Below are 25,000 nucleotides of genomic sequence, written 5' to 3'. Positions count from 1 at the left end.
CCTATTCCTCCTATCCATCAAGACTTTCCTCCGACCCGCCGAGAAAAGATTAAAGGAGGAAAATAAATAAAAACATCGTGTATACTAATCTACGTTGCATTATTTGTGTCATGTCAAGATTTTTCCTGTTCCCTGTCAACACATTGTGAGGGCTTGCGTGCCTCGGAGCCTGTCTGTTTAGGAGGTTGACGGCTCTTGTTTTTACTAGATCTCATCCCTCCAGTCAGGAGGGGACGTGGGTTTGTGTGGCTAATACGCTGCGATGGGACACTTAGGTCTTGCTGAGTATGTGTGTGTGTGTGAGAGAGAGAGAGAGAGAGAGAGAGAGAGAGAGAGAGAGAGAGAGAGAGGAGAGAGAGAGAGTGTAGTAGTGGTAGTAGTAGTAGTAGTAGTAGTAGTAGTAGTAGTAGTAGTAGTAGTAGTAGTTGTTGTTGTTGTTGTTGTTGTTGTTGTTGTTGTTGTTGTTGTTGTTGTTGTAAGAGTTAAAGGATTTAGAATCAAGCGATAAGGTAAAGAATTTGGAGTGAAGAGACACATTTGTAGTGAAGCTGTTGCTTAATGAACTCGGCTCGCGAGATTGATTGGCGGTTCTCCATCCAGGAAATATATAAATCAATTACTACCAAAATCCTAATCTCGAAAAATTTTTATATATAAATTTTGTACAAAAAAAATGTTGATATAATACTTCCAAGCCTTTTGTCTCGAAAGATATTTTAAAATTTAAATGGAAGACGAAGCCATAATAATGACATTCGAATATCAGCTGGGTTTTTCTTGTGTGTGACTTTCAAAGTGAATGTAGTCTACTAAAGTGGCTCTCTTGCAAAAATTAGTGAATACCACTCCCTTAAGGGATTTGGAGTTAAGCTACACGTAAAAAAAAATAAATAAATAAATAAAAAGTTAAGGGACTGTGAATTAAAGAACACAAAGAGGCGTGCTGTTAATAAATGCGTAATGAACCAAGGAGTTAATGGATACGTGAAAACACTCAGTGAATATGTGTGTGTGTGTGTGTGTGTGTGTGTGTGTGTGTGTGTGCGTGTGTGTGTGTGTGTGTGTGTGTGTGTGTGTGTGTTGGCGGCTCAAGGAACGCTGTGTATACCCCTGACGATCCCCTTCTGGGGCGGATGTATGGGCATCTTGTGAGCAATGGCATCTTCAGGTAAACCTATTTGCGCCCTATTCTTAACGACATCCTTGGTGGCAGCTCGTACGCCCCCTTTATATCTAGCAGCGTGTCCTCCTCGTTCAAGCTGCAGATTATTCCCTTTAAACTTACCAGTAACAGCCTCAGAGCCTCTTACTCGTAGTTAGTTGTCGTCTTGATGCTTGAAAGTCAGGCCACTCAGTTCATTAAGTTCGTGGTGGCGGAGCGAGGATGGCAGCAGTCCTGGCTCAAGGGACGATGATAACTTGATGATAACTTAAGAGACACTGATGACTTGTCGCTGTTGTGAATTATTGCTATCTAGTCACTCACTGAGTCACCGTAATTACGTTTCAGACTTTGATTCCACTGCGGGACAAAGGCTTCCCCAAACCTCCTCCATTCGCTTCTGTTTGTATGTTTCAAACTACTTCAACAAAACTTCTTACCATCTTCCATCCAGTTATCTTTTTGATGTGCTCTCCCTTCCCCCCCTCTTTTTTTTTTCTCTCTTTCTTTTTGCCATGTCTAGTACCTTTGGTAGCGCTGATATGTTAGCCTTGCTACCATCTGGTGTGACGTGAACCCTCTGTTCATCCTGCAAATCCCTTTCGGGGCCTGTCCGAGGTTCTCATGTCATTTTTGTGTTGTCTTTTATATTTATATCATAACCTTGTATGTTTACTTGAGGGACTATTTTCCTGTAACACACACACACACACACACACAAACACACACACACACACACACACACACACACACACACACACACACACACACACACACACACACACACACACACACACACACACACCTCCTGCTGCTACCGTCCCTTACCTATTCCCTGCTAGATGAACAGGAGCTGCAGCGTGACAGGGGACAAACTCATATCGTCCCCGCCCAGCCCAAGACTCAGACTCTGGCCCTCTCCTTTGTGAGCAGACCAGGTAGACTATCTTTTCCTATCACTGTTACTATCATCATAACTATCATCAGTTTATCAATGCAGTTCTCTTCCTTTTACTCCTCCTCCTCCTCCTCCTCCTCCTCCTCCTCCTCCTCCTCCTCCTCCTCTTCCTTCTTCTTTGTCATATGATCAGCATCATCATCAGCTTCATAAATCGCTATCATCATCATCATTATCAACATTTTGAAAAACACTCACTGTATGTTTCTTATCGCGTGTATGAAATGAAGGTTTTTGAGGACAGACTGAGAATGATAGGAGGGAAGACGAAACACAGTGAAAAAAAAAAGAGAGGAAGAAAAGAAAGAGAGAAAGACAAAGGTGGAGGAATTAAAAGGAAGGAGGAGGAAAGGAGGGAGAGGGAGAGGGGAAGAAGAGCGATGGAGTACCTTGCCTCCCTCTCATATTGTTTTCATAATTAAACTTGTCATAAAAGCCTCACTCCAGGGTCTCCTTTCGCGCGCACGCACACACACACACACACACACACACACACACACACACACACACACACACACACACACACACACACACACACACACACACACACACACACACACACACACACACACACACACACACACACACTTATCGTCCTGTTTCTCCCCTGACGGTAATTTCTGTGTTACCGAGTGGTGTCACGAAAAGGAGGAGAAGGAGGAGGAGGAGAGGAAGAGGAGGAAAAGGAGGAGGTGGAAGAGGAAGAAGGAAGTGGAAGAGGAGAAATGGAAAGACTGAACTCGCAACGCTTTCTCTCTCTCTCTCTCTCTCTCTCTCTCTCTCTCTCTCTCTCTCTCTCTCTCTCTCTCTCTCTCTCTCTCTCTCTCTCTCTCTCCTCTCTCTCTCTGTGGAATGGATTTCAGACCGTTGCTGGAATTTTATGAGAGGGAGAAGGAAGAGTCAGAGAAAGAGAGAGAGAGAGAGAGAGAGAGAGAGAGGAGAGAGAGAGAGAGAGAGAGAGAGAGAGAGAGAGAGAGAGGGAGAGAAATTTTGGCATCAATCACCTGTCTTGTAATAACACAGGACCTAACAAAAAGAAATACCTATACTCACACACACACACACACACACACACACACACACACACACACACACACACACACACACACACACACACACACACACACACACACACACACACACACACCAGTCTTTTTTACTTTTTTCTCTCAGTTATATCTCCTCCCCTAGCCTTACACATAACAGCACGGTATACCCTTCTCTCCTTTGTCCCCCTTCACCTTCATATCCCTCTTCCTCCTCCTTCCACTACAACAACAACAACAAGCTACTACTACTATTACTACCCACTACTACTACTACTACTACTATTACTATGCCAACACACATATCGCTGCTGGAGGCCGCCATTATAGTGACAAAATGATGTGTGTGTGTGTGTCGGTGTGTGTCTTATGAGGCAGTGGAATGTGAGACACTAGTATGTACAATATTAGGTGATTACATTTATAAAAGACGGAAGGAAAAATAGAACACGGTAATGGATGAGTAGTGAGAGTTGTTGCATAAGATCCGTGGTGTGGGAGGGTAGATTATATATAGGTAGATTACATAAAGGTAGATTATTTACGTACGAGTTATGATGTTATACCTGTTATCTTTATTTATTTATTTATTTATTTTATTTTATTTTATTTTTTTTTTTGTTATATTATGTTGAAGTAGATCATTTAAATTTTACAGGTAGATTACTTATATTTACAGGTAGGTTGTTTACATTTACTCGTGCAGGTAGACTATTTGCACTTTACAGGTAGATTAATTACATTTACAGATAGATCATTTACATTTACAGGTAGATTATGTACATTTACGGATAGATTATTTATTCTTTTTATTACATTTTATACAAGTACATTATTTACATACGAATCATATTATACCTTTCTTCCATTCTTGTCATGTCGTTCTTATTTCTATGTACTCAGCATCTATTTTAGTAATGCATCGCTTATGTGAAATCCTCTTGTCTTAGTGTATTTATTGAGTGCATGGCAAAATCATGCTTACCTTTATTATATTTTCTGTTATCCAATTTTCTGATGCTATTTTTACTTGTGTTCATATATTCAATAATGTCTTTGTTACGATATCCCGTGGTATCCTCTCGGCTTACCGTGTGTGTGTGTGTGTGTGTGTGTGTGTGTGTGTGTGTGTGTGTGTGTGTGTGTGTGAAAAATCGCCATGCGCAGAACAAATAATAAATGGACAATTAGAAAAAGAGACTGGCAAGGTAGGAATGGTAAAAGAAGGCAGGCCAGACTGACATGACATAATAGGTTTTGCTAAAGAGGCTGAGAATAGATAAACAGCCGATAGAGATCCATGGGGAAGCTTGTTAGAAACCTTCGTCTAGCTGATAATGAATAAGTAAATGAGTAAGAATAATTAGTTGTATGATCGAAGATATGTATAGTAAATCTTTTTTTTTATAGAACAATTGAATGGAGTCATTAGAAACGTAGAATGTAGGTCGATAGGTAATTATAGAGACTTAAACAGGTAAAAATAAAGACAGATCAGTTACCATGGAAACATAGGTAGAAAGATAAGTAGAAATACTCATATAATTAAATGCTAGGAACTTAAGTCCATAAATAAATAAAGATACGTAGAAAGGTTAGTCACCAGGATGATGCAAGATCAGGAGATGGATTATCATGCAGGGCAACAGAATTATTGCTTCACTAGATCAGACTTTGATTAAAGGGCAAACCCAGTGATATATTTCGTAATCGTAATAGATCAAAGATACGAATCTGAACGGCATATGTTCACCTGAAAAATTAATAGAGGTAAACAAAGAAAGATATGTGAACATTTGAAAATTATTAGCGATTGAATGCATACGAGTATTTGAATAGCTAAATAGATAGACAGATAGATCGTTAGATAGATAGATTGATTGATAGATAGACAGATAGATAGGTAGATTGATAGATAGAATCACAGACAGATAGACAGATAAACTTACAGTTAGACAGATAGATAAGTAGATATATAGATAGATATATAGATAGATAAATAGATATGTGATAGATACATGAATAGATAGATAAGTAGATAGATAGATGTATAGATAAATAGATAGATAGTTAAATAGATAGATAGATAGATAGATAGATAGATACATGGATAGATAAATAAGTAGACAGATAGATAGAAAGGATTACGAGAGGATGCATAATAGAATCAGTGTTTGCGGATATCAAAAGAGAGTCACACAAAAGCCCTACACGAAATAGAGGCAGATTACGAGCATAAAGTAGAACTGAGATTGTGTTGGGAAAGAGAGAGAGAGAGAGAGAGAGAGAGAGAGAGAGAGAGAGAGAGAGAGAGAGAGAGAGAGAGAGAGAGGCAATCTCACTCATGCGTTTTATTCTATTTATTATTTTCATTCCCAATAATATTCATTCATTGATACATACAGACTGACAGACAGATAGAATCTAGATATCTAGACAGGCAAACACAGAAATACAGATAGACAGATAGACTGATAGATAGATAAATTAATACACAGATATATATATATATATATATATATATATATATATATATATATATATATATATATATATATATATATATATATATATATATATATATATATATATATATATATATATATATATAATTTTATTTATTCATTTTTATTCATTTATTTATTTATTTATTTACTTATTTATTTATTTATTTTATTTTTTTCTTTGGGAGGAAGGGGGCACCGGCCAAGGGCAACAAAACTTATAAGAAGAGAAGGACCACTGAGGTGCCGGTCCCCAAACAGAGTAAAGAGTGGTCATCAAAAATTAAAGGATCAGTGTTTTGAAACCTCCCTCTTGAAAAAGTTCAAGTCATAGGAAGAAGGAAATACAAAAGCAAGCAGGGAGTTCCAAAGTTTACCAGAGAAAGGGATGAATGATTGAGAATACTGGTTAACTCTTGCATTAGATAGGTGGACAAAATAGAGATGAGAGAAAGAAGAAAGTCTAGTTCAGCGAGGCTGCGGGAGGAGGGGAGGCATGCAGTTAGCAAGATCATAAGAACAGTTAGCATGAAAAAAAGCGGTAGAAGATAGCAAGAGATGCAACATGGATGAGAGAGAGGTTAAAGACAGTCACACAGGTTTTAAACATTAAAAATGAATAAACAGTTAGATCAACAGACAGAAGACATGTAAACAGACATATACTGACGTGCTAGCAAAAAGTACGAAGACAGACAGACAGACAGACAGAGGGACAGACAGATAGGGAAACAGACAAACAAACAGACAGACAGACAAACAGGCTAGCAGGCAGACAGAGAGACAGTGAGACAGACAGCCAACCTGATAGTCAGGCAGGCAGGCAGGCAGGCAGGCAGATAGACAAGCAGACAGATAGCTAGAACAAAAACGAACGGACTGACTGACTGACTGAAAAACGGTTAGACAGACATACAGACAAGGAAATAAACAGAAAGACAGACTTACAGAGAGACAGACAGGCAAGCAGGCAGGCAGGCAGGCAGGCAGGCAGGCAGGTAGGCAGGCCGGCCTATATCCCTCTTAGGGGCGCGCCACATTTCCTATGTCACATTTCCTACAGATCACATCTCCTACAAATGTAGCCTCCTACAAATTTTAGGGAAGTGACATATTTCCTACAGCCTTACATCACTGATACAGCGTATTTCCTACACCTTCTGTGTGTAGGAGATACGCTGGATGGAGTCTTTTGTATAGGAAATATGACGGTATATGTGTAGTGTGTAGGAAATATGACATGTATGTAGGAACCCTTTTTACTTATTATATTCAATGAAATATGCAATGAAACTATATTTCCTTTCTTATTTTCTTAATAAAACATAGGAATATAAAATTAAACAGTACAATGGGGTTTCCTAAATGAAAACCTCAAAATTGTCATGAATAGCACTGCGACAAGTAGCACATGTTGCAGGAATGTTGTTGTCTGCTTCTGGTACAATGACAGCAATGCAGTCTGCACAAAAAGCATGGTAGAAGAACCACAGTCCCTTCCCTTCGCCTTAAGCAGACGCTGCAACGAAGCTCGGGAGGAACATCTTGTGCGTCTGTTGCGCTGTTGCCTGAGTCCTTTTGCTCTTCCTCACCCTCATCAGTACTGTTGTCGTCAGGTAACTGGTATGATGAAACAGACGTATCAAATGTGTACATAACAGCACTGATGTATTGGGCCAAGGTGTATGTTCCACTCAGTAACTCTCCTTTCAACTTCTCCCTGCGGTCAATGTTTCTGACAAACCTCCTCTTCTTTTGACGAGTTATGTCCAAGTCAGCTTCCAGTCATTCACTGTCTTTTGTTGTGTCTGCCATTACATTATTTAAATGTGTTAGGGAGGTATAGATGTTTGGCTGACGCTGCTGACGGATAAAATAAAGGCTTTCAGTCAGCATCATTATTAGTTCCACGAGAAAATTTGAAGACGGAAAGTCGTTCTGGAGTGACTTTTTGAATCCAGTATCTTGTAATGTAGGTTTTGAATTCAGGAATCTTTACCTGAGAGTGATAATTTATATTGAACCTTTCTTGGAAAGGAAAATTAACAGCTTCATGTATCCGGTTGGCTGGCACATAACTTAATGACATGATCTTTCATAGCCGCTTATTAAACAGCTTGTTGTCGTGATAAAGTTCACTTAACCCCAATGTCTGTATTCTCCGATACAGGCTTTGAGAAAAGTTAAATTGGCAGCCCCCAATTTGAACTTCTGGCCAGCAGGAGCGAATTCCTTTACCAGAACTGCACCTACACAGTGTAGGAAATGTGACTGAACCAGTTTCTGTGTTGAGGAGATATGCAGTATGCTTGTCGAAAATATGTCACCAATCGAATATCAGAAAAATATGCAGCAGAGTTTGTGTAGAAAATGTGCTGGACACTTGTTTTCTTGTAGGAAATTTGACAGCTTATGTGTAGGACATGTGGCAGTGCTCCAAATATTGTATTCTTGTAGATGTGACTACGCCACTCCTCCTGTAATATGGAAACCAGAATTGCATACCATAGTCTACAGTAAATGGCCAGACCTCACCTACAGGTAGTTTTGGTCCCCAGATTACAGAAGGGACGTAGGTCGCTTAGAATTAGTACAGAGGAGAACGATTAATACCATGCAATTGGTAAGAAATATTCTCTACGCGAGGAAATAAGCGATTTTAAGTTTACATTTGCTAGGGAAGCATACAGTAGATATAGTGGGGATCTGATAGAGGTATTGAAGTGACACAATGAATATAACAAAAAAAATCTTCATGTTTGGAATCAGGATGCGCCTAAAAGTAACGGATTCTAGTTTGATAAGGCTAGATTTAAAACAAAGAAAGAAATTGGTTCTCAAATACCGTGGTAGATCGGAATAGGCTCAATATTCAGGTTGTTAGTGTTGCAATAATTGGGGCTTTAAAAGATTAAACAAATTTATGCATAGAGATGATAAGTGGATATTGGTAGGTATGTTTTATCCAGGGCCCGCCACGTGTAAACTAGATTTCTAATTTGCAGTTTCCCTTATTTTCCTGTTTCATGTTCTTACAAGCAGACACAACAGAACAAATAAACAGGCTGGTTAACACTCAGACCAACAAACAAAGAGAAATACCTCATAAAAATACAAAACGCACAAATATGAAAACAGACGAATAGACAGACAGGTAGACAGACGGACAGACAGACAGATGAGGCACGACCACGCAACACCAAGTCGACCCAATGACCCTCGGACACACATAAAGGCGAGTTTCCCGTGTAAGTGTGGGGAACATGAACCTTATCGTAGTAACTAAGGTCAATAAGGAGCTATGAAGAAGAGAATGTGTCGTCGGCTTTATTAAGCATTACGGGACCGCCCTGTCACATACTGCGTTATTTGAGGGGAGGGTCTGCATTGAACACATCATGACGCTACGATTGGTGACGAATCTGGCCAGGAAGAGGAGACTGAAACTGTTTGTAACGGTTGTGGACTTTACGATGGCGTATGACCGTGTCCCACTCACTGTATTATTTAGGTTATTGAAAAGGCTCGGGTGTGGTGCGGTAATGCTGGTCGTACTTGTAACCATGTATTCTGTAATCCACTGTATCGTTAGTGCTGTTATAGTGACAGCTTCAGTTAGTGTGAGGCAAGGCTCCTCAACTTCATGCTTGTTGTTCATTATCTTTGTAAATGACTTTATTGCTTTGATCACCTTTATATTAATGGACGACACAGTCCTTTTTTCAACAACGAGGCAAGGGATGCAGAGAAAGTTAACGCTATTAAATGACTATTGTAAGGTCATAGAATGCGTATCAATAATGTGAAAACTAAATTTTTTGCTATGAATTGTCTGTCAGAGGAAGGGGATACATTTATCACTGAACAAACTGCAGTAGAGTGGTGTGATAGTTACACGTATCTGAGCAGCCTTTCACCTCAGACGGGTCATTGTCGTCAGCTTTAGCCGCGCTCGCTGAGGCAAAGAGGTGTCACATGTGTCTTTTCTTAAAAAAAAAAAAAAAAAAAAAAAGAATACAGTTGCTCCATTTCAAGTTAAATTTAAGGTATTTAATGTTGCCCTGATGTCATCAGTGTTGTATGTGTGCGAATCATGGCTCAATGGGGATTTGAAACCAGTTAAGAAATTACACAACTGGGCTGTAAAGCAACTGCTCGGCGTTTGTATGACGACCTGTACGGATATTTTGTGTTGAACTTGGCTTGCCATCACTCAAATGTTTAGTTATGAGCAAGTAACATTTTTTTTTTTTTTTTTTTTTTTTTCAAAATTTGTAGGGGGAACGCCAACATATGATGGATGATCCGTGGGTCCATGCAGTAAAATTGGTTCTTGTCACAAACACTGCAACATGTAAGCGTATACGAGGCCTGATCACAGACAACACAAATGATAGCGAAGTAGGACTGAGATTTGTAAAACGATCTATTTGTGATTTCACGTCCTTGAGGCGTGTTACATACCGGCTGCTCAATCCTGACCTGACTCTCGATATATGTCACTTGAAGGGTGATAATGTAAGAGAGCATTACAGAACTGCATACAGCCAGTTTAGGTTGAGTGGACACAAACTGGCAATTGAATCTGGAAGATGGCACTGGCGCGGTCGTGGACGCCTGCCCGTGGAGGAGCCCCTGTGCCCTTGCGGGAGCGTACAGACAGAGCTACCTGTACTTGAGTCTTGTCCCCTCACTGATGATATCCATGCTCGGTATCTGCTCACATCTTGGAGGCCGCTGATAGACATGGGTGACCAGTCTGACGTACCTAAATATCATGTGTTTTACATAGTGTTTTACATAGTTACGTTACATTTCCTGCAAATATCATGTTTTCTTTTCCTTTAATGTGTGGTAAATTACTAGTTTTTACGTAACCCCTTGTTGATTTTTACCCGTTTGATATGTTTTAGATTTCATGTATTTTACTTTTTGTTTATTTATTTATTTTTTTCTTTTGTTTTAGAGTTTTGTGATTTTGTAGTTTAACATGTGGTCTAGTTATTTTTATTCGTTTGTGGAACGTTTTAATTTATTGATATAGGCACAGAGTCGTTAAAACAGTTTTGTATTTTGTTTGTGTTTTATTGAGAATGCGTTTTGTATGTATGGGTTGTATGTATGCATGGGTTTCAATACCAATTTGCTGATATGATTACAAAATAGTTTTATATTCTTGCTGTAAATTCAGGAGCTACACTGCTTTTTATAATTGTAAGGTATTTTGTGTTGGACCATAAATAATTCATACGTCTTCCAAGTCTTGTGTTTTTATTGTATCTTTGTTAAAGTCGAGTCTTAACGTATGTGTTGTGATTTTGTGGTCAGTAAGCAACTGAATTGAATTGAATAACTTTTATCTATTTATTTTATTTATTCATTTATTTATTTTATTTATTTATTTTTTTTTTGTGTGTGTGTGTGTGTGTCTATAACCTTCATTCTCGTTATGATTCCTGCCTTAGTGATGCGGTGCTGCCTAAGGAAAAAAAAAAAGAAAAAAGAAAATAAGGAGAATTGCTCCTAAGTAACACCCACTCACCGGCAACACTTCTGTCTCCGCCGATGTCGATACAAGATACTTTTGTAGTGGTGGTGCGAGGAGAGGTTACTGGGCGTACACGTGTAGGCAGGGACACGTGGAGAGAGAGAGAGAGAGAGAGAGAGAGAGAGAGAGAGAGAGTCGCGTGAGTAATCTTGTATGACATTATGCGAAAGTGTGTTTGAGAGAGAAAAAAATAGTGGAAAAATTATTATTTTGTCACGACACATATAAAAGAAAAATAAATCATAGAAATACGCTAGAATCTTTCCATTGTTTCATCTCCACTGTTCAAATTAAACTCGATTATATTCTTTATGTTCCTAAAATTCATCGCGCTTTGTTCCTTAAATTTTTTGCTTCATACTCCTAATTTTCTCACCCAAGATCGAGAGGAAGGTAGAGGTTTCGATAGAGGGATGGAATTTATGGACATGAGGGGCCTGAATTCCTTGTTTTCTTTTAATTTCAACTTCGTGGTCACAAAATTCTTAACTCCAAGTGCATGAAACTTGTTTGGAAAATTATTAACGTCATTATTTCGAACACTGCTAATGCCATGCTCCTACAATTTCTAACTTGTTTCCAAAGTTCTTAACATTATCATGTTCTTAAAGTTCTTGAAACCATCTTCATAAATTTTAGAAAACCTTCGTGTTCGTAGAATTAGAAGAATCGTGTTCCTAAAATTCTCAACGTGATGTTCCCCAAATTTTAACTTGTCACTGCTATTTAAGATATAGTTTCTTAATCACAATCTGAAGTATTTATTTTCATTACACAACCATTTCTAAACATTATGTATACTGAATAGACATTGGGAAGTGTCGCCATTTAATCGCTTTCTTGTAGTTGTCTGTTAAGATCGTAGACAGTGCTGCTAGTGTTGTGACTTGCATATCGCAATGGAAGGGTTGAATCACTTGTTCTTAAAACTCCTGAAATTACATGCCTACAGTTTTCAACATCATGTTTCTGAGTCTCCTAACGTCACGGTCCTAAAATTCCTAAGGTCGTCTTTATAAGATTACTAACATTTTTTTTTTTTTTAGAAATGCTTAAGCTCTTGTTCCTAAAATTCCTAACGTTTTGAAACTTGAATGCTTAATGCAATGTTTCAAAAATCCTAACACCACGCTCCTAAACTCCTAAACTTAAATTCTTAGTGTCGTGTTCCTAACCAACCTCTTCTGACGCTGTGTTACGAGTATGTACCAAATCATAGAGGCATTACGGCAACAACCGCCACATAATAGAGACAAGGGGGCATGTAAGTACAAGGGAGCGCATACTCGTATATATAATGGCAGCTTACGTGCGTGTCAATCGTGGCGCAACACACACCTGCACTCCTTCGCACCTGGACCTTCTCATCATTAACTAACCACGCCGGGTCTTTGTCTTTTATCACAGGTGAAAATATACGAGAATTACCTACAATCATAAATAAATCTTACCTTGTCTTTACCTGGGTAACGCATAGCTTTACCATGTGACTTGCTTATAGTGTTACATAGCGGGGAAAAAATCAGAGCTCTCTCTCTCTCTCTCTCTCTCTCTCTCTCTCTCTCTCTCTCTCTCTCTCTCTCTCTCTCTCTCTCTCTCTCTCTCTCTCTCTCTCTCTCTCTCTCTCTCTCTCTCTCTCTCTCTCTCTCTCTCTCTCTGTGTGTGTGTGTGTGTGTGTGTGTGTGTGTGTGTGTGTGTGTGTGTGTGTGTGTGTGTGTGTGTGCGTGAACCTGTCGTAGGTTTCTTCAGTGCAGTTTTAATCTAGTGATTTATTCAAGCTCGCTGACGTCAGTTCTTTTTTAATGATATATAAATTGGTTTTCTAATAACTAGAAACCAGTGTCGCGTTACTTCTTGTTTTGAGTTGAAGATATAAGTATGGTCACTATTTGCTAATAATTCACTGACTTCGCAAGGATGACTAAGATTATGATCGCTTATGAACAGTAAACCCAAGATGTTATCGTCGTGTTTTGAACAAACTGAAATAGAAAGTCATCTTCTGCAAACTCTATTAGTCTCCCTCCTTCGAAATCGCCTGTTAGACATGACCATTTTATGGAGGTTATTAAAATACCAACAAATTACGGTATTATTTTCTTTGGTAATGAACTTTATTTCATCATAAAGCATCTAATAATTTTCTTCCTTTTGTATGGTGAGGTGTGTAGACAACGCCGGGGACATATTTTCTATTTCTTTGCAAGAAGTCTTAGTACAGTGAATGAAAGTACAAGGATGAAAGACTGAGAATGCTGGTTAACTATTCTATTAAGGAGGTGGACAGAATAGTTGTGAGGGGAGGTAGAAGTATAAAATCTTGTGCAGTGAGGCCATGGAAGGAGAGAATGCATGCAGTTAGCATGAAAGAATTGATAGAAGATGGCAAGAGGTGCAACCTTGCGGAGAAGAAAGAGAAGCCGAAGATAATCAGTTAGATGAGAAGAGTTCATGAGGCAAAATGTTTCTTTATTCCACCCCGTTCAAGAGAGCTCTTTGAGTGGATCCCTCATATATGTGAAATGTACTCAATATAGACAGATAAAACCCCTCTACACAATTAGCAGCTGGGGGAATATCAGAGAAATTGGTGGAGACGGTTCAGAACTTCGTGGAAGCTGCTTTACCAAGAGATGGAATGTAAAGTTTCCGGTTTAGATTATCTATATCAGTAAAGGGCAAACCGAAGATGTTCAGTGATTAGAAAATGGGAGAGGACAGTTCCTTGTCAGTGAAGAAGTTATCTGGAAGGTTGTGTCGAGTCGATAGATGGAGGAATTAAGTTTTTATCAGGCACTGAACAACACAAAGTTTGCTCTGTCCCAATCAAAAATTTTACAGAGATCGGAAGTCGGGCTTTCTGGAGCTTCCCTGCGTGAATTATTTGATTCACGAAGGATCTGTGTAGTTGAATGAATAAAGTGACTCTCTATTCCTGTGACTGTGGCTGTTGAACATTATGAGGAGACTGATGGTGATATATAGTTGAAAAGGAAGAATGTGGACACTGGAGCAAAGTAAAAGCGATCGAGGGAAAGGAAGAGGAAGGAGATGGAAGGCGAGGCACAAGTTAAGGGAAGAGGGAAGATGCGCGCGGCTGGATGATGAATGGTTCAAAGTACTGATGAGAAAACGACGGAATGTGTGGCTGCCCGATATTCTGAAAAATTACATGTCTACACATGTGTGTGTGTGTGTGTGTGTGTGTGTGTGTGTGTGTGTGTGTGTGTGTGTGTGTGTGTGTGTGTGTGTGTGTGTGTGTATGTGCAATACAGCAGCAGCATTACCAGTAAACCTCTCTATCCTTCCTCTAGCTTCTCGTCAGCCCGTGCACCGTGTTGTTATAAGCAAAACAAATAAGCCTGGTTCTGGCAGCTCGTGGTGTGTGCACTGCCTGAGGCTGTTGTTTGGCAGGGAGTTGTATTTTTAGTCTGACATTGCACTCGCAGGAGGAACTTGGGGCGTGGGCGTGGACGTCTCTTTGGCAGCCTCCACGTAAGCTTTTGACACGACATCCCAAACTAGATTCATTTTCTCCCCCCCCCTGCCCTTCACTATCTTTCCTCCGTCTTCAAAGGCCTCCGTGCTCAGTAACTTTATTAAAACTAAAAAGGAGAATCTCAAACGTTGCGTGTTCCCTTAGGAAAGAAGAAAATATGAGAACGTCATTCAGAAATCTTCATATCATATGCACTCTGTCCATTAAAATATTTATTTTTTGCTGATAACTTTTGGCAGAGTCAGAATGTTTTAATTCTTGTAATTTTTGGTACTGGCCATCGCCCCGCGCTGAATGGTGTTATTTTTATTCACTAATTCAGTTTCATTACTATAAAAAAGTGAGGCAGACAGCCAGACTGAGCATTTCTGTTAATATGGATTAAAATAGAAGAGAGGAAACTGAGGTCTTGCGTGTTCTCTTGGGAAAAAAAAAGTAAATATGTGCATTCCATTCAAATATAAGAACTCATGAACACGAAAGGACGAGGTAATGTTTTTGCAGACCTGTGTTATGAGTGGGGCGAGTCCAGTCTTCAGGAGAATGACGCTTCTTAAGGGACGGAGAGGCGTCGCAACATTACCGTAGCGGTAGCGAGGCATCACGGAGGAAAAGAGAGAGAGAGAGAGAGAGAGAGAGAGAGAGAGAGAGAGAGAGAGAGAGAGAGAGAGAGAGAGAGAGAGAGAGAGAGAGGAACAAAAAAAGTAAATGGGAAGAAGGTGATAAAGACGATGAAATATTAGTGCAATGGAAGAAAATAAAGGAGAGGAAAATTAAATTATAAAAGAGAGAAAAATGAAGAGAAAGAGAAAAAAAGAAGTAAATATATAAATAAATAACCCTCAACAAAAGTAAGAGACTGAAATAAACGTAAATTTGGTGTTACACAATACAGCAAGGGAACGCTGGCTGTCCAGTGACTGAGGCAGTGACCTAAAGTGTACGATAGATCAGGGTTCAGTGTTCAGACAAGTCCTTTTCGCCAAGGCCGTTTAATAATCGAACTAAATCTCTTACTTTTCATCTTTCATTACCAGTCCTTCTCGCCTGTTATATCTCCATTAAGAAAGATTTTTTTCCCACATAAACTTGGTCAGTGATTGAATTAAATGAAACCAAAAGTTGTGAGGTAAGAGTGCTTATCTTTAGATGGCATTAAAGAGATTTTCTGAATGTAAGGAAAACTCATAAAGTGAATTCTGAGGACAGGAAGAGGAAGTTAAAAATCCATGTCAAAGGAAAAAGATTATATACTTGTAATACTAATTCTTCCTTTAAAAAAAAATTTCATGTACATGTTTCTTCTTCTTAACCCCATATATCTGTCACCTCGTAAGCCACCATGCCCTCCTGTGTATAGATAAGAATGTTAATGTTTGAGAGTGCTTGAATGCGGTCAGGGAGTACAAGGTGCGGGATGGGGGACCGGGAGGGTGAGGCACGTGGATAGGTCCTGTGAAGTGACAGCACGTGTACGGTATGTGGGCGGCCGAGAAAGGAATAATGATCGTGATTAGATCAACGCAGCCAGAGTTCATAATATACGTTGTACAGAGACTTGCTAGGATGAAATTATTATAGTATTTTCTAATTTTTCATATTTTATTTTATTTATTTATTTTGGTAGAAATTCTGTACATTATCTTTGACCCTGGTAGTGTAAGGCTTTCCTTCCCGTGACCTACTGTGCCTCCGTCACGTCTCGTCAAGCGTTACGTCATTGCATGCACAAACTCACGGCCTCACCTGAATGGCTGATTGGACAATGACACTCCCGCGTGCCCACCCTCCCCCGCCCTCCCTAGCCCAGCACATCCAACCCCAGCCCTGCCCAGCCCAGCCCCTTCCCCCAACACACGAGCGCGCAGTCGTTCGTGTCGCTCTTGATTTTGTTATTTGTTTCGTTGTTGTTGTTCTTGTTGTTTCTGATGTTACTGCTGCTGCTGTTAGTTTTATTTTGTTGCTTGTGTGTAGGGGCGACACATTGGCCATGCGGAGAGGACCTCTTTCCAATTTGTTTTGACGCTTGTTGCAATTCGCAGGATCTCACCGCTGAGCCTATTCTTAGCTGGGAACAACTCGCTTCCTGCTCTCTGCCTCCACGCATTGTAGAACCAAGGGAGTGTCTCAACCATTGCGTCTGTGTGGTCAGCAAATACGAATGATGCTGATGTAGCCTTGCTCGCTGCATTGCTATTTAAATATGACCATGTGTGTGTGTTTGTGTGTGTGTGTGTGTGTGTGTGTGTGTGTGTGTGTGTGTGTGTGTGTGTGTGTGTGTGTGTGTGTCTGTGTGTGTGTGTGTGTGTGTGTGTATGTGTGTGTGTGTGTGTGTGTGTGTGTGTGTGTGTGTGAGAGAGAGAGAGAGAGAGAGAGAGAGAGAGAGAGAGAGAGAGAGAGAGAGAGAGAGAGAGAGAGAGAGAGAACGCCATGTATATAGCAAAGCATGTTAGTAATGAGATGATGTTCTGTGTTACTGCAAAGATAACAGTATTGTGTCACAAGTATCAGCGGTACCTCAACACTTTGCTTCGGTGTCACTGGGGCTGGTTCAGTAGGTTTTGTTGTATTAAATTAAGGCTGAGATGTCTGAAGATGCCTCGAGATGTTCTGAAATGTTTATTGGGTATGAAAATGCAGGAGTTGAGTTCATTGAAGGTACAGTGGACGAGATGAACTGGTGGACCTTTTGGTTGTAATGTACACACCAAGATTGCTCAACAGAAAAGAAGGAAAAGAGAATGTGGGTTGTGTGGGGGATCTCCTGAGGTCCATGGGGATCACACAGAGAAAAAAACTGAGGTAAAAAAATTTTGGGGGGCTTTCCATTTTACGAAGCACGTTTATTTACTTTTTTTGTGTCGGTGCAGCAGAATGGTATACCTGATTAATTAGAAGTTGAATAATGAAACACGCTCGGAGTCCAGTTAGAGGTATTTATTTTCCAAGATTCATACTTGTAACGTTACTGAAAGAGTGTATTTCAGTACTATACTTGTATGTGGTTAGGATGGCGTTAAGAAAAATAATTAAAAGGTAGTGTGTGATGTTAATAATATTAGTGTTTTCGTTACTTTATCTTACATGACGGAATTATCACTTACAATACTTCGAGCTAACAGTGAAAAATTCACATATGATACCTTGGAGTATCTTACAAAAGGTACACATTGAAATTATAAATAAGGGAACGAATATAAAACTACACACACAAGAGAGAGAGAGAGAGAGAGAGAGAGAGAGAGAGAGAGAGAGAGAGAGAGAGAGAGAGAGAGAGAGAGAGAGAGAGAGAGAGGTCTTTTGTTACCTTACTTACACTAGTCTAAACATTGGTAGACTGCTGAGGTGTATTGTACTATGAATATTTATTCTCTATAGAAGAAAAGAAAAAAAAGTATCAATACGTTTTCCTTCTATAAAGTCATGAACATGCTTTCTCTAATGCTTTATTTTATAGTTAGCCCTTTCCCTCGCTTACAGAAAACGGGTATGACTTTAAATTTCAAGGGAAACATTATTATCACTTGGACCTGCAAATTACAGTATTCATAAGTTTTTTACTATAACGTCGTTAACATTAATGGCAACCCAGCAGTGATGCTAGTAGTGGTGGGTGAATATACAATGTGGTACTACCCTAACTTTAACAATCCCCTTATTTACTTTGCTGAGGCACTTAATTCCCCATGGTATTTCTCTTATAATGTCATTTCACTAACTATGGCGTTCTCCTCTGACTTTACTTTATTATGTTCCTTCCTATGGGATTTTCTTTACTACCATTATTGTCATACTAGCATTTATAATTTGACACCAAAGCACAGACCTAGTTATTTCTGAGTTTATGCCAGAACCAAAGTATTCCAGAACCAGTCCTTCGTCAGTAGGTACCATCCTAACACTGATAAAACTGGAAAAACCCGAAGGATTTCTTAGCTTAGATTGAACCTCGTAGCTTATTACAATCCAGTAGGCTACTGTTTGTTTTTCCTTCTATCTTAACCTGAGAAGATTCTGAAATAAGATTGCTTACATTCTGGCTTCGTGCAAAACTTGTCTCCATCATTTCATAATCCGGAAAGGGAGAGAAGCAAAACAGGCAAACAGAAGCCAAGATGATGAAAGAGTTTACTGGGAAATTCACGGTACCGAAGTGAAACAAAGGAAGGACTAGACCAAGAAGGGAGAGGTCATCGTCCTGCAGCGGGCTAATCGGTGATGGATGATTATAAGACAGCGTGACAAATGACAGACAGTGGCTCGTCTCACCACTGCTACAGTTTATTAATGGACGCAGCCAGTGTTGATAGTGACTGATTTTTATGTTCACCGTTACCATTACGCAAGGACATTCTCTCTCTCTCTCTCTCTCTCTCTCTCTCTCTCTCTCTCTCTCTCTCTCTCTCTCTCTCTCTCTCTCTCTCTCGCACCACTATGATCTTTCATCATTACCTTAGAAACATGTGGAATAAATAACATGTTGATCGAGGTGTGTGTGTGTGTGTGTGTGTGTGTGTGTGTGTGTGTGTGTGTCCTCCAGCTTCATATTAAAAGCACGTAGCCTGAAGGAGCTGCAGACATCGTTATGAGCCATGTCAAGAAAGTGCTTATACATATTTACGGTAAAATCACGCAGAGACCCCGTACGATACAGTTTCTCCGGAGTTATGAACAAACATGTGTTTCCGGCAGGCATGACTCAAAGCTGATGCGAGTGAGTCATGTAGCGGCAGCCAGCACGTGTGTTTGTTGTGGAGGTTTCAAGGGCGATGGAAGAGTGTCCTGCTCCCTCGCCTGCGTTTGTTGAAGTTGCTTGTGTTTCCAAGGCATGGCCACGAAACACGGCTTCTAATTCATATCTTTGTTTACTTCTGATACATAAATCCTCATTTTTGTTCGTTTGTGTGTCTGAAAGGAAAAACTTACAAAAAAAAAAACAGGATAGTCTATATGGGAAACGGTCGGGGTAGATCGAGAAGTAGGATGTATTTATGTACAAGAAAAATTAAGAAAATGCTTGAGGAGGCATGTACTTAAGTATAAAATTAATTATTGCGATAGGCTTAAGGTATGAGGTATGAAGTATAAGGTGTGAGGGAAAGTATGAAATACGAAAAGTTTATATGCAGCGTGTGAAGGCGATGGTCAGGCAAATGTAATATGCAATAATCATCCGTCGCTTTCACTCCCACAAAGCCAAGCCCCACGGAATGGCAGTAAAGGGAAGGCAAATACTTGAGCCAGTGTGCATAGCCGAGAAAATAAAAAAGGAGCAAACAAGGAAGGCAAAAGGAGTGAAAAGTGAATGTAGCCAGCCTTGTGGAGGGCTACACACCTATCTTCTGTCTGTTGTTTTGTGATGTAATTAGTTGCTTCATTTTAATAATAGTGTGTGTAATTTTCTGCTTTCTACATTCACGGAAGTACAACTCTCTCTCTCTCTCTCTCTCTCTCTCTCTCTCTCTCTCTCTCTCTCTCTCTCTCACACACACACACACACACACACACACACACACACACACAAGTAAACAAGAAAAAAAAAACACGATGAGTCAACAGTGAATGTACCCAACCGTGAATATATCGTGCTATAATCACCCTCTGCATCGTATTAATCAGCTCAGTTTAATATGCCAGGTAATTACTTACTGCACCTCATGCTTCGCCCCTCGTTTCACACTACAAACGGTCCTTATCTGCCAGTTTCTTACTTCCCTTCCGTAACTGAAACTTATCTTCTCTTCCTTATTTATTTAGAGGAAAGCTAGTTGATTCTCTTCAAGGGAAAATCTTGAGGTAAATTTAAACTTTCATTTTCACGAGGAGCAGGTGAGGGAGAGGAGAGAGGAAGAAGGCAAAGAGGGAGTGGGGGAAGGAAGAGTGCGCATGCCTCGTCTTGTCCTATCGGAATCGACCAGATGGGAACGGAGTTGTCAAGTGGAGTTGATACAATTTTCTACTGATACTGAATCAATATATATTTTCCACATATTGAAACATTTGTAAGTAGATAATGTTTAGCATCTTTTTATCCCCGTTAGATTAGTGAACGTCATTTTCCGTCTCTATTCTAGTAGGGAAAGTATGCACGCGAAGAGAGGAACAAGCGGTTTCTAGCAACTAATCCAACGTTTGGCGGGCTGTCAAGTTGGGGAAAATGTGGCGGCAGAAGCCAGTGTACCTCCGTGTGTGGAGTGTGTCACCCGTCTCAAGGCGAGCTTGCTGCTGTGGATTTATAACAACCTTGCTGTAAACGTGTCTGTGGGCACGGAGAGCCGAAGGAGGCGCTGGCGGAGAGCTCGGAAAGCTGGCAAACATGTCTTCCCTCCTGCGAGCCTTGTTCACCGGGACAAGCAAACATAAGAGTGAGTAGACTGACGTGTTGTGTTTTTGAGGGCCAGGTGATGACTGCTTCGACCTGCCGGGTTAGTCAGTGCCACTCCACCGCAGCCTGCCAGACCCTCATGGTGCTCTTTGCACCACGCTCAAAGTCTGGCCACGTGTGCTGAGGAAAAAAAAAAAAAATTTGTCAAGATTCTCGTAAACACTACTAAAAGAAAATATTAAAATTTTGCTTATCCAGCTTTAGGACTATTCCTAAATAACCGAAATATTACTACAGTATCTTGTGAATTTGTATATTGTGGGTTTTTGCCGAAATTAAAACAAATGACTGAATTTCCTTAAAGAGCAGTGCAGTCAAAATGAGGTGATGCGAGGACGGTGGTTATCTAGTTTTGACTTTCCAGGGGCTTCTTGGAAATAATCTCATTAGAGTTTGAATCCTTGTCAGACAAGTACACACGCATGTGCTGTAAACAGCTGGTATTCTTAAAACCACTCCTGTGACCACAAGAATAGAAACACGCCTAACATGAACGTTTATGCAGCAGCTGAGGCAGTTTCCCTTTAAACTAACCACGGCTGTATGACCTAATCTGTTTACCTCAGTGTTAGGACAGTTAGCTTGGTTGGGTAACACGGGTGGGCGCTGCGTGGTAGTTTTGGTTTCCCATTGTCAGAGGGTTAAGTTCCTAACATGGTGTAGAACTTGTTGGCGAAGTGACGTAAGAAAGGGTGTCGTAAGAGGACAATGGGAAAGAGGCACCCCACGTCATGACCTCTCAGGCCTGACGACACGAGGTTTGTTGTGTAATTTGGCCATAGGGTGTACTGTATGTTTGCAATCGGATAGGTTTATTGAGGCCACTTTTGAAGACTACTGAGAAAGTGAATGTGAATCTCTCTCTCTCTCTCTCTCTCTCTCTCTCTCTCTCTCTCTCTCTCTCTCTCTCTCTCTCTCTCTCTCTCTCTCTCTCTCTCTCTCTCTCTCTCTCTCTGTCATTTTATATTACCTGGATTGATTTCGAGGTTAGGTTAAAATAAGCATAAACCTATCATAACTAATGTGAGGCGTGTTCATACAGACAAGATTGAATATACTGCACTGTTTACATCAACCAAATCAAATGAACTGAAATAACAAACCTATATAAAACCAGATTTATGCAGAGACTGTGGGAACTTGCACTCGACGATAAAACCATGACACGCTTGGCCTTCACCTAAGTGTTATAATCTCAACCACTGTGTCTGAATGAAGCTGCCGCACGTGTTGGCTTGCTGGTGTGGGAGATAGTGGTGGTGGTGGTGGTGGTGATAAGTAGGTAGTGGATGAAAGGGCGGCGGCGTGACGAGGACTGGGATCAAAGGATGTGGTTGGAGGAGATGGAGGAAATGATGAGTGAGTGGGTAGGTTGTGAGATAAAAGCAGGAAAGAAGGAAGGAAGGAAGGAAGGGCCCATGACTCACGTAAGAGGGAGGGAGAGAGGGAGGGAGAAGGGGACAGTTTGTTGATTTAGTTGTTGAGGATTTGTTTGCCTGCTTCACTGACTTAAACACACACACACACACAGAGAGAGAGAGAGAGAGAGAGAGATTTATAGGTATTGTATTTTCTATATTGGTCAAATGTTCACCTACTAACTCCCATGGTGTCCTAAGGCTAAAGAATACGGCATGGTCTAAGCTTCCCAGTCCAGTACTTAAGAAAGAAACCACATGAGTGTGTAGGTAGACAGTCCAACGTTTTAATAGCTATATCTATGACTCTTCAGGTTACTCAATTACAAAAAGTGTCATACTATAATTACCGTTGAAAGGCGTGTGTTGCTAAGCCCTCTATTAAGTAACCTAATGCAAGCCACTGCCTACGTGTGCCACAACCAGAGCGAGGCAGTGCTGTCAGAACAAGAATGTGTGGCATCTTTGGTGACCGTGAGAGAGAGAGAGAGAGAGAGACGAGAGGAGAGAGAGAGAGAGAGAGAGAGAGAGAGGCTTGTTTGTATACACCCACACTGAACATCGCTTGCTGAGACAAGGAAGGAATATGTTCTGACAAGTGAGAGAAGGTCGATTAGAAGCTGGTAACTCCCGTGTGTGTGTGTGTGTGTGTGTGTTCCCGCTGTGATCACGTGAACACTTTCTCAGACCGTAGCTGCCTCCCCCATTCTTCCCACCCTCCCCCCTACCCCTTCCCCATCTCCTCTTCTCTCAGTGGGCCGGTCGTCCCGTCACCTGCCTCCCGTCCATCTACCTGTTTTTTTTTTTTTTTTTTTTTTTTTTTTTTTAAACCACTTATTTACTCTCCATTTCTCTCAGCAATCTAGTAGTGGTTTACTGGGAGAAGTGTTATTGCTGGTGTCATTGTGGGGAAGAGAGAGAGAGAGAGAGAGAGAGAGAGAGAGAGAGAGAGAGAGAGAGAGAGAGAGAGAGAGAGAGAGAGAGAGGGGGGGGGGATGTGTGCAGTCTACATAACAAAATTCGGGAATTGCACCAAAGATTCTCTCTCTCCTCTCTCTCTCTCTCTCTCTCTCTCTCTCTCTCTCTCTCTCTCTCATGTAATTCTCATTGATTTTAGCTAATTGCCTGATGAAATGTACAGTACACACACATGTACATCGGGAGGCGTGACTGGGTGTGTTGGTGGGTGTGTTCATTTGCGCTCAAGGACACAGATGTCAAGAAGGGAAAACAGGCGCAGGAAGAGGCAGAAGAGAAACAACCTTGGTAGGCGAGTTGAAGTTTACGTGGAAAGAGAGAGAGAGAGAGAGAGAGAGAGAGAGAGAGAGAGAGAGAGAGAGAGAGAGAGTGAGGAGGGGGTGGGAGTGAGGACAGTTTGAAGTGTTTGCCATGCACTTACAACAGTGATGAGAGGGATGAAAGAGAGAAGGGGAAAATAGAAGAGAGGAAGGGAAGGTTTGGTGAAAGGGGAATGTGGTTTGAGATGTCAACACGGAAGACACGAAAACTATGTAATTGCCCTTGAATTATGTAAATATTTATGTGTATACGTGGTGGCGGAGGGGTACGCATGTGTCAGAGAGGGAGAGAGAGAGGAGAGAGAGAGAGAGAGAGAGAGAGAGAGAGAGAGAGAGAGAGAGAGGAGAGGAGAGAGAGAGAGAGAGAGCTTAGCAACAGTGTACCCAGTAAATTTGTAGATAACTTTAACCATGTTCAGTCATCTCGTCTTTTCAGATTCCATCCCTTCCCTTCCCTTCGTACTTTCTTGCTTTTTTTTTTTTTTTGCCTTCCTTCTTTCTCTCTTCCATCATTCTTCTCTCCCTCTGGTCTCATGTTGACTCCTCCACCACTCCCCACTTTTCCTTCCCCTATTTCCTTCCCTCCCCAGTAAATATCTCCTTCATACTATCCTTCATATTTTTACGTTTGAACTCATCTGCCTTGATCTTTATCTTTCTGGCCTCCTTTACCTGGCATAACATAACCATCGTAAGCCAAATACACCCTTCCCTTACCTTACCTAACCACACCACACCTTTCCTTTCCTCTTCCTTGCTTTATCTCCTTTCCTCTCCCTTCCTCCATCAGAAAACCTCGATAATGATCAATTAGCCTCCTGGTAGTTGTACTTCCCTGTATATTTAATTGTATTTATGCGTCACCTAACCCTTCTTTCTCACTGCGTAGAAATCAGCTAGGTGTAAACACTCCATAGTGCTCCCAGGTGACGCTAACACCTGTTGGGGAATGACTGTGAGGGAGGGAGGGAGGGAGGGGTGAAGTATGAGGCATCTAGGGTGATGAAGGGTACATAGATACTTCTTTTGACTGATTAATTGATTGATTGATTAAATGAATGATTGGCTAGTTAATTGATGGAATGATGAGGGGAATGGGGGGTTAGATACGTACTTCTTTGGGTTGGTCGGTTGATTGAATGTTTGATTGAGTTGATTGACTAATTGTTTGATTAAATAACT

At 40.7% G+C, this 25,000-nt stretch overlaps 1 protein-coding gene across 5 annotated transcripts in view; it reads left to right on the top strand.

Annotated features, from left to right (window-relative positions):
- LOC135113839 (low density lipoprotein receptor adapter protein 1-B-like) overlaps positions 1–25,000 on the top strand; it is a 75,798-nt gene that overhangs the window by 1,347 nt on the left and 49,451 nt on the right. For 4 of the 5 annotated variants that reach the window (XM_064029460.1, XM_064029470.1, XM_064029478.1 and 1 more), the window contains exon 1: positions 20,876–21,082. The exons of the other annotated variant lie outside the window; for it this stretch is intronic. In XM_064029460.1, the coding sequence (XP_063885530.1) occupies positions 21,034–21,082 (49 nt within the window). In that variant the 5' untranslated portion in view covers positions 20,876–21,033. Of the gene's footprint in view, positions 1–20,875; positions 21,083–25,000 lie in introns of those variants that run through there. 5 annotated transcript variants of the gene reach the window in all.

This window comes from Scylla paramamosain, chromosome 2 (assembly GCF_035594125.1).
Source record: "Scylla paramamosain isolate STU-SP2022 chromosome 2, ASM3559412v1, whole genome shotgun sequence".
Classification (NCBI taxonomy): domain Eukaryota; kingdom Metazoa; phylum Arthropoda; class Malacostraca; order Decapoda; family Portunidae; genus Scylla; species Scylla paramamosain.
The sequence above is the reverse complement of the archived record's forward strand: the minus strand, read 5'-3'. Positions and strand labels throughout refer to the sequence as shown.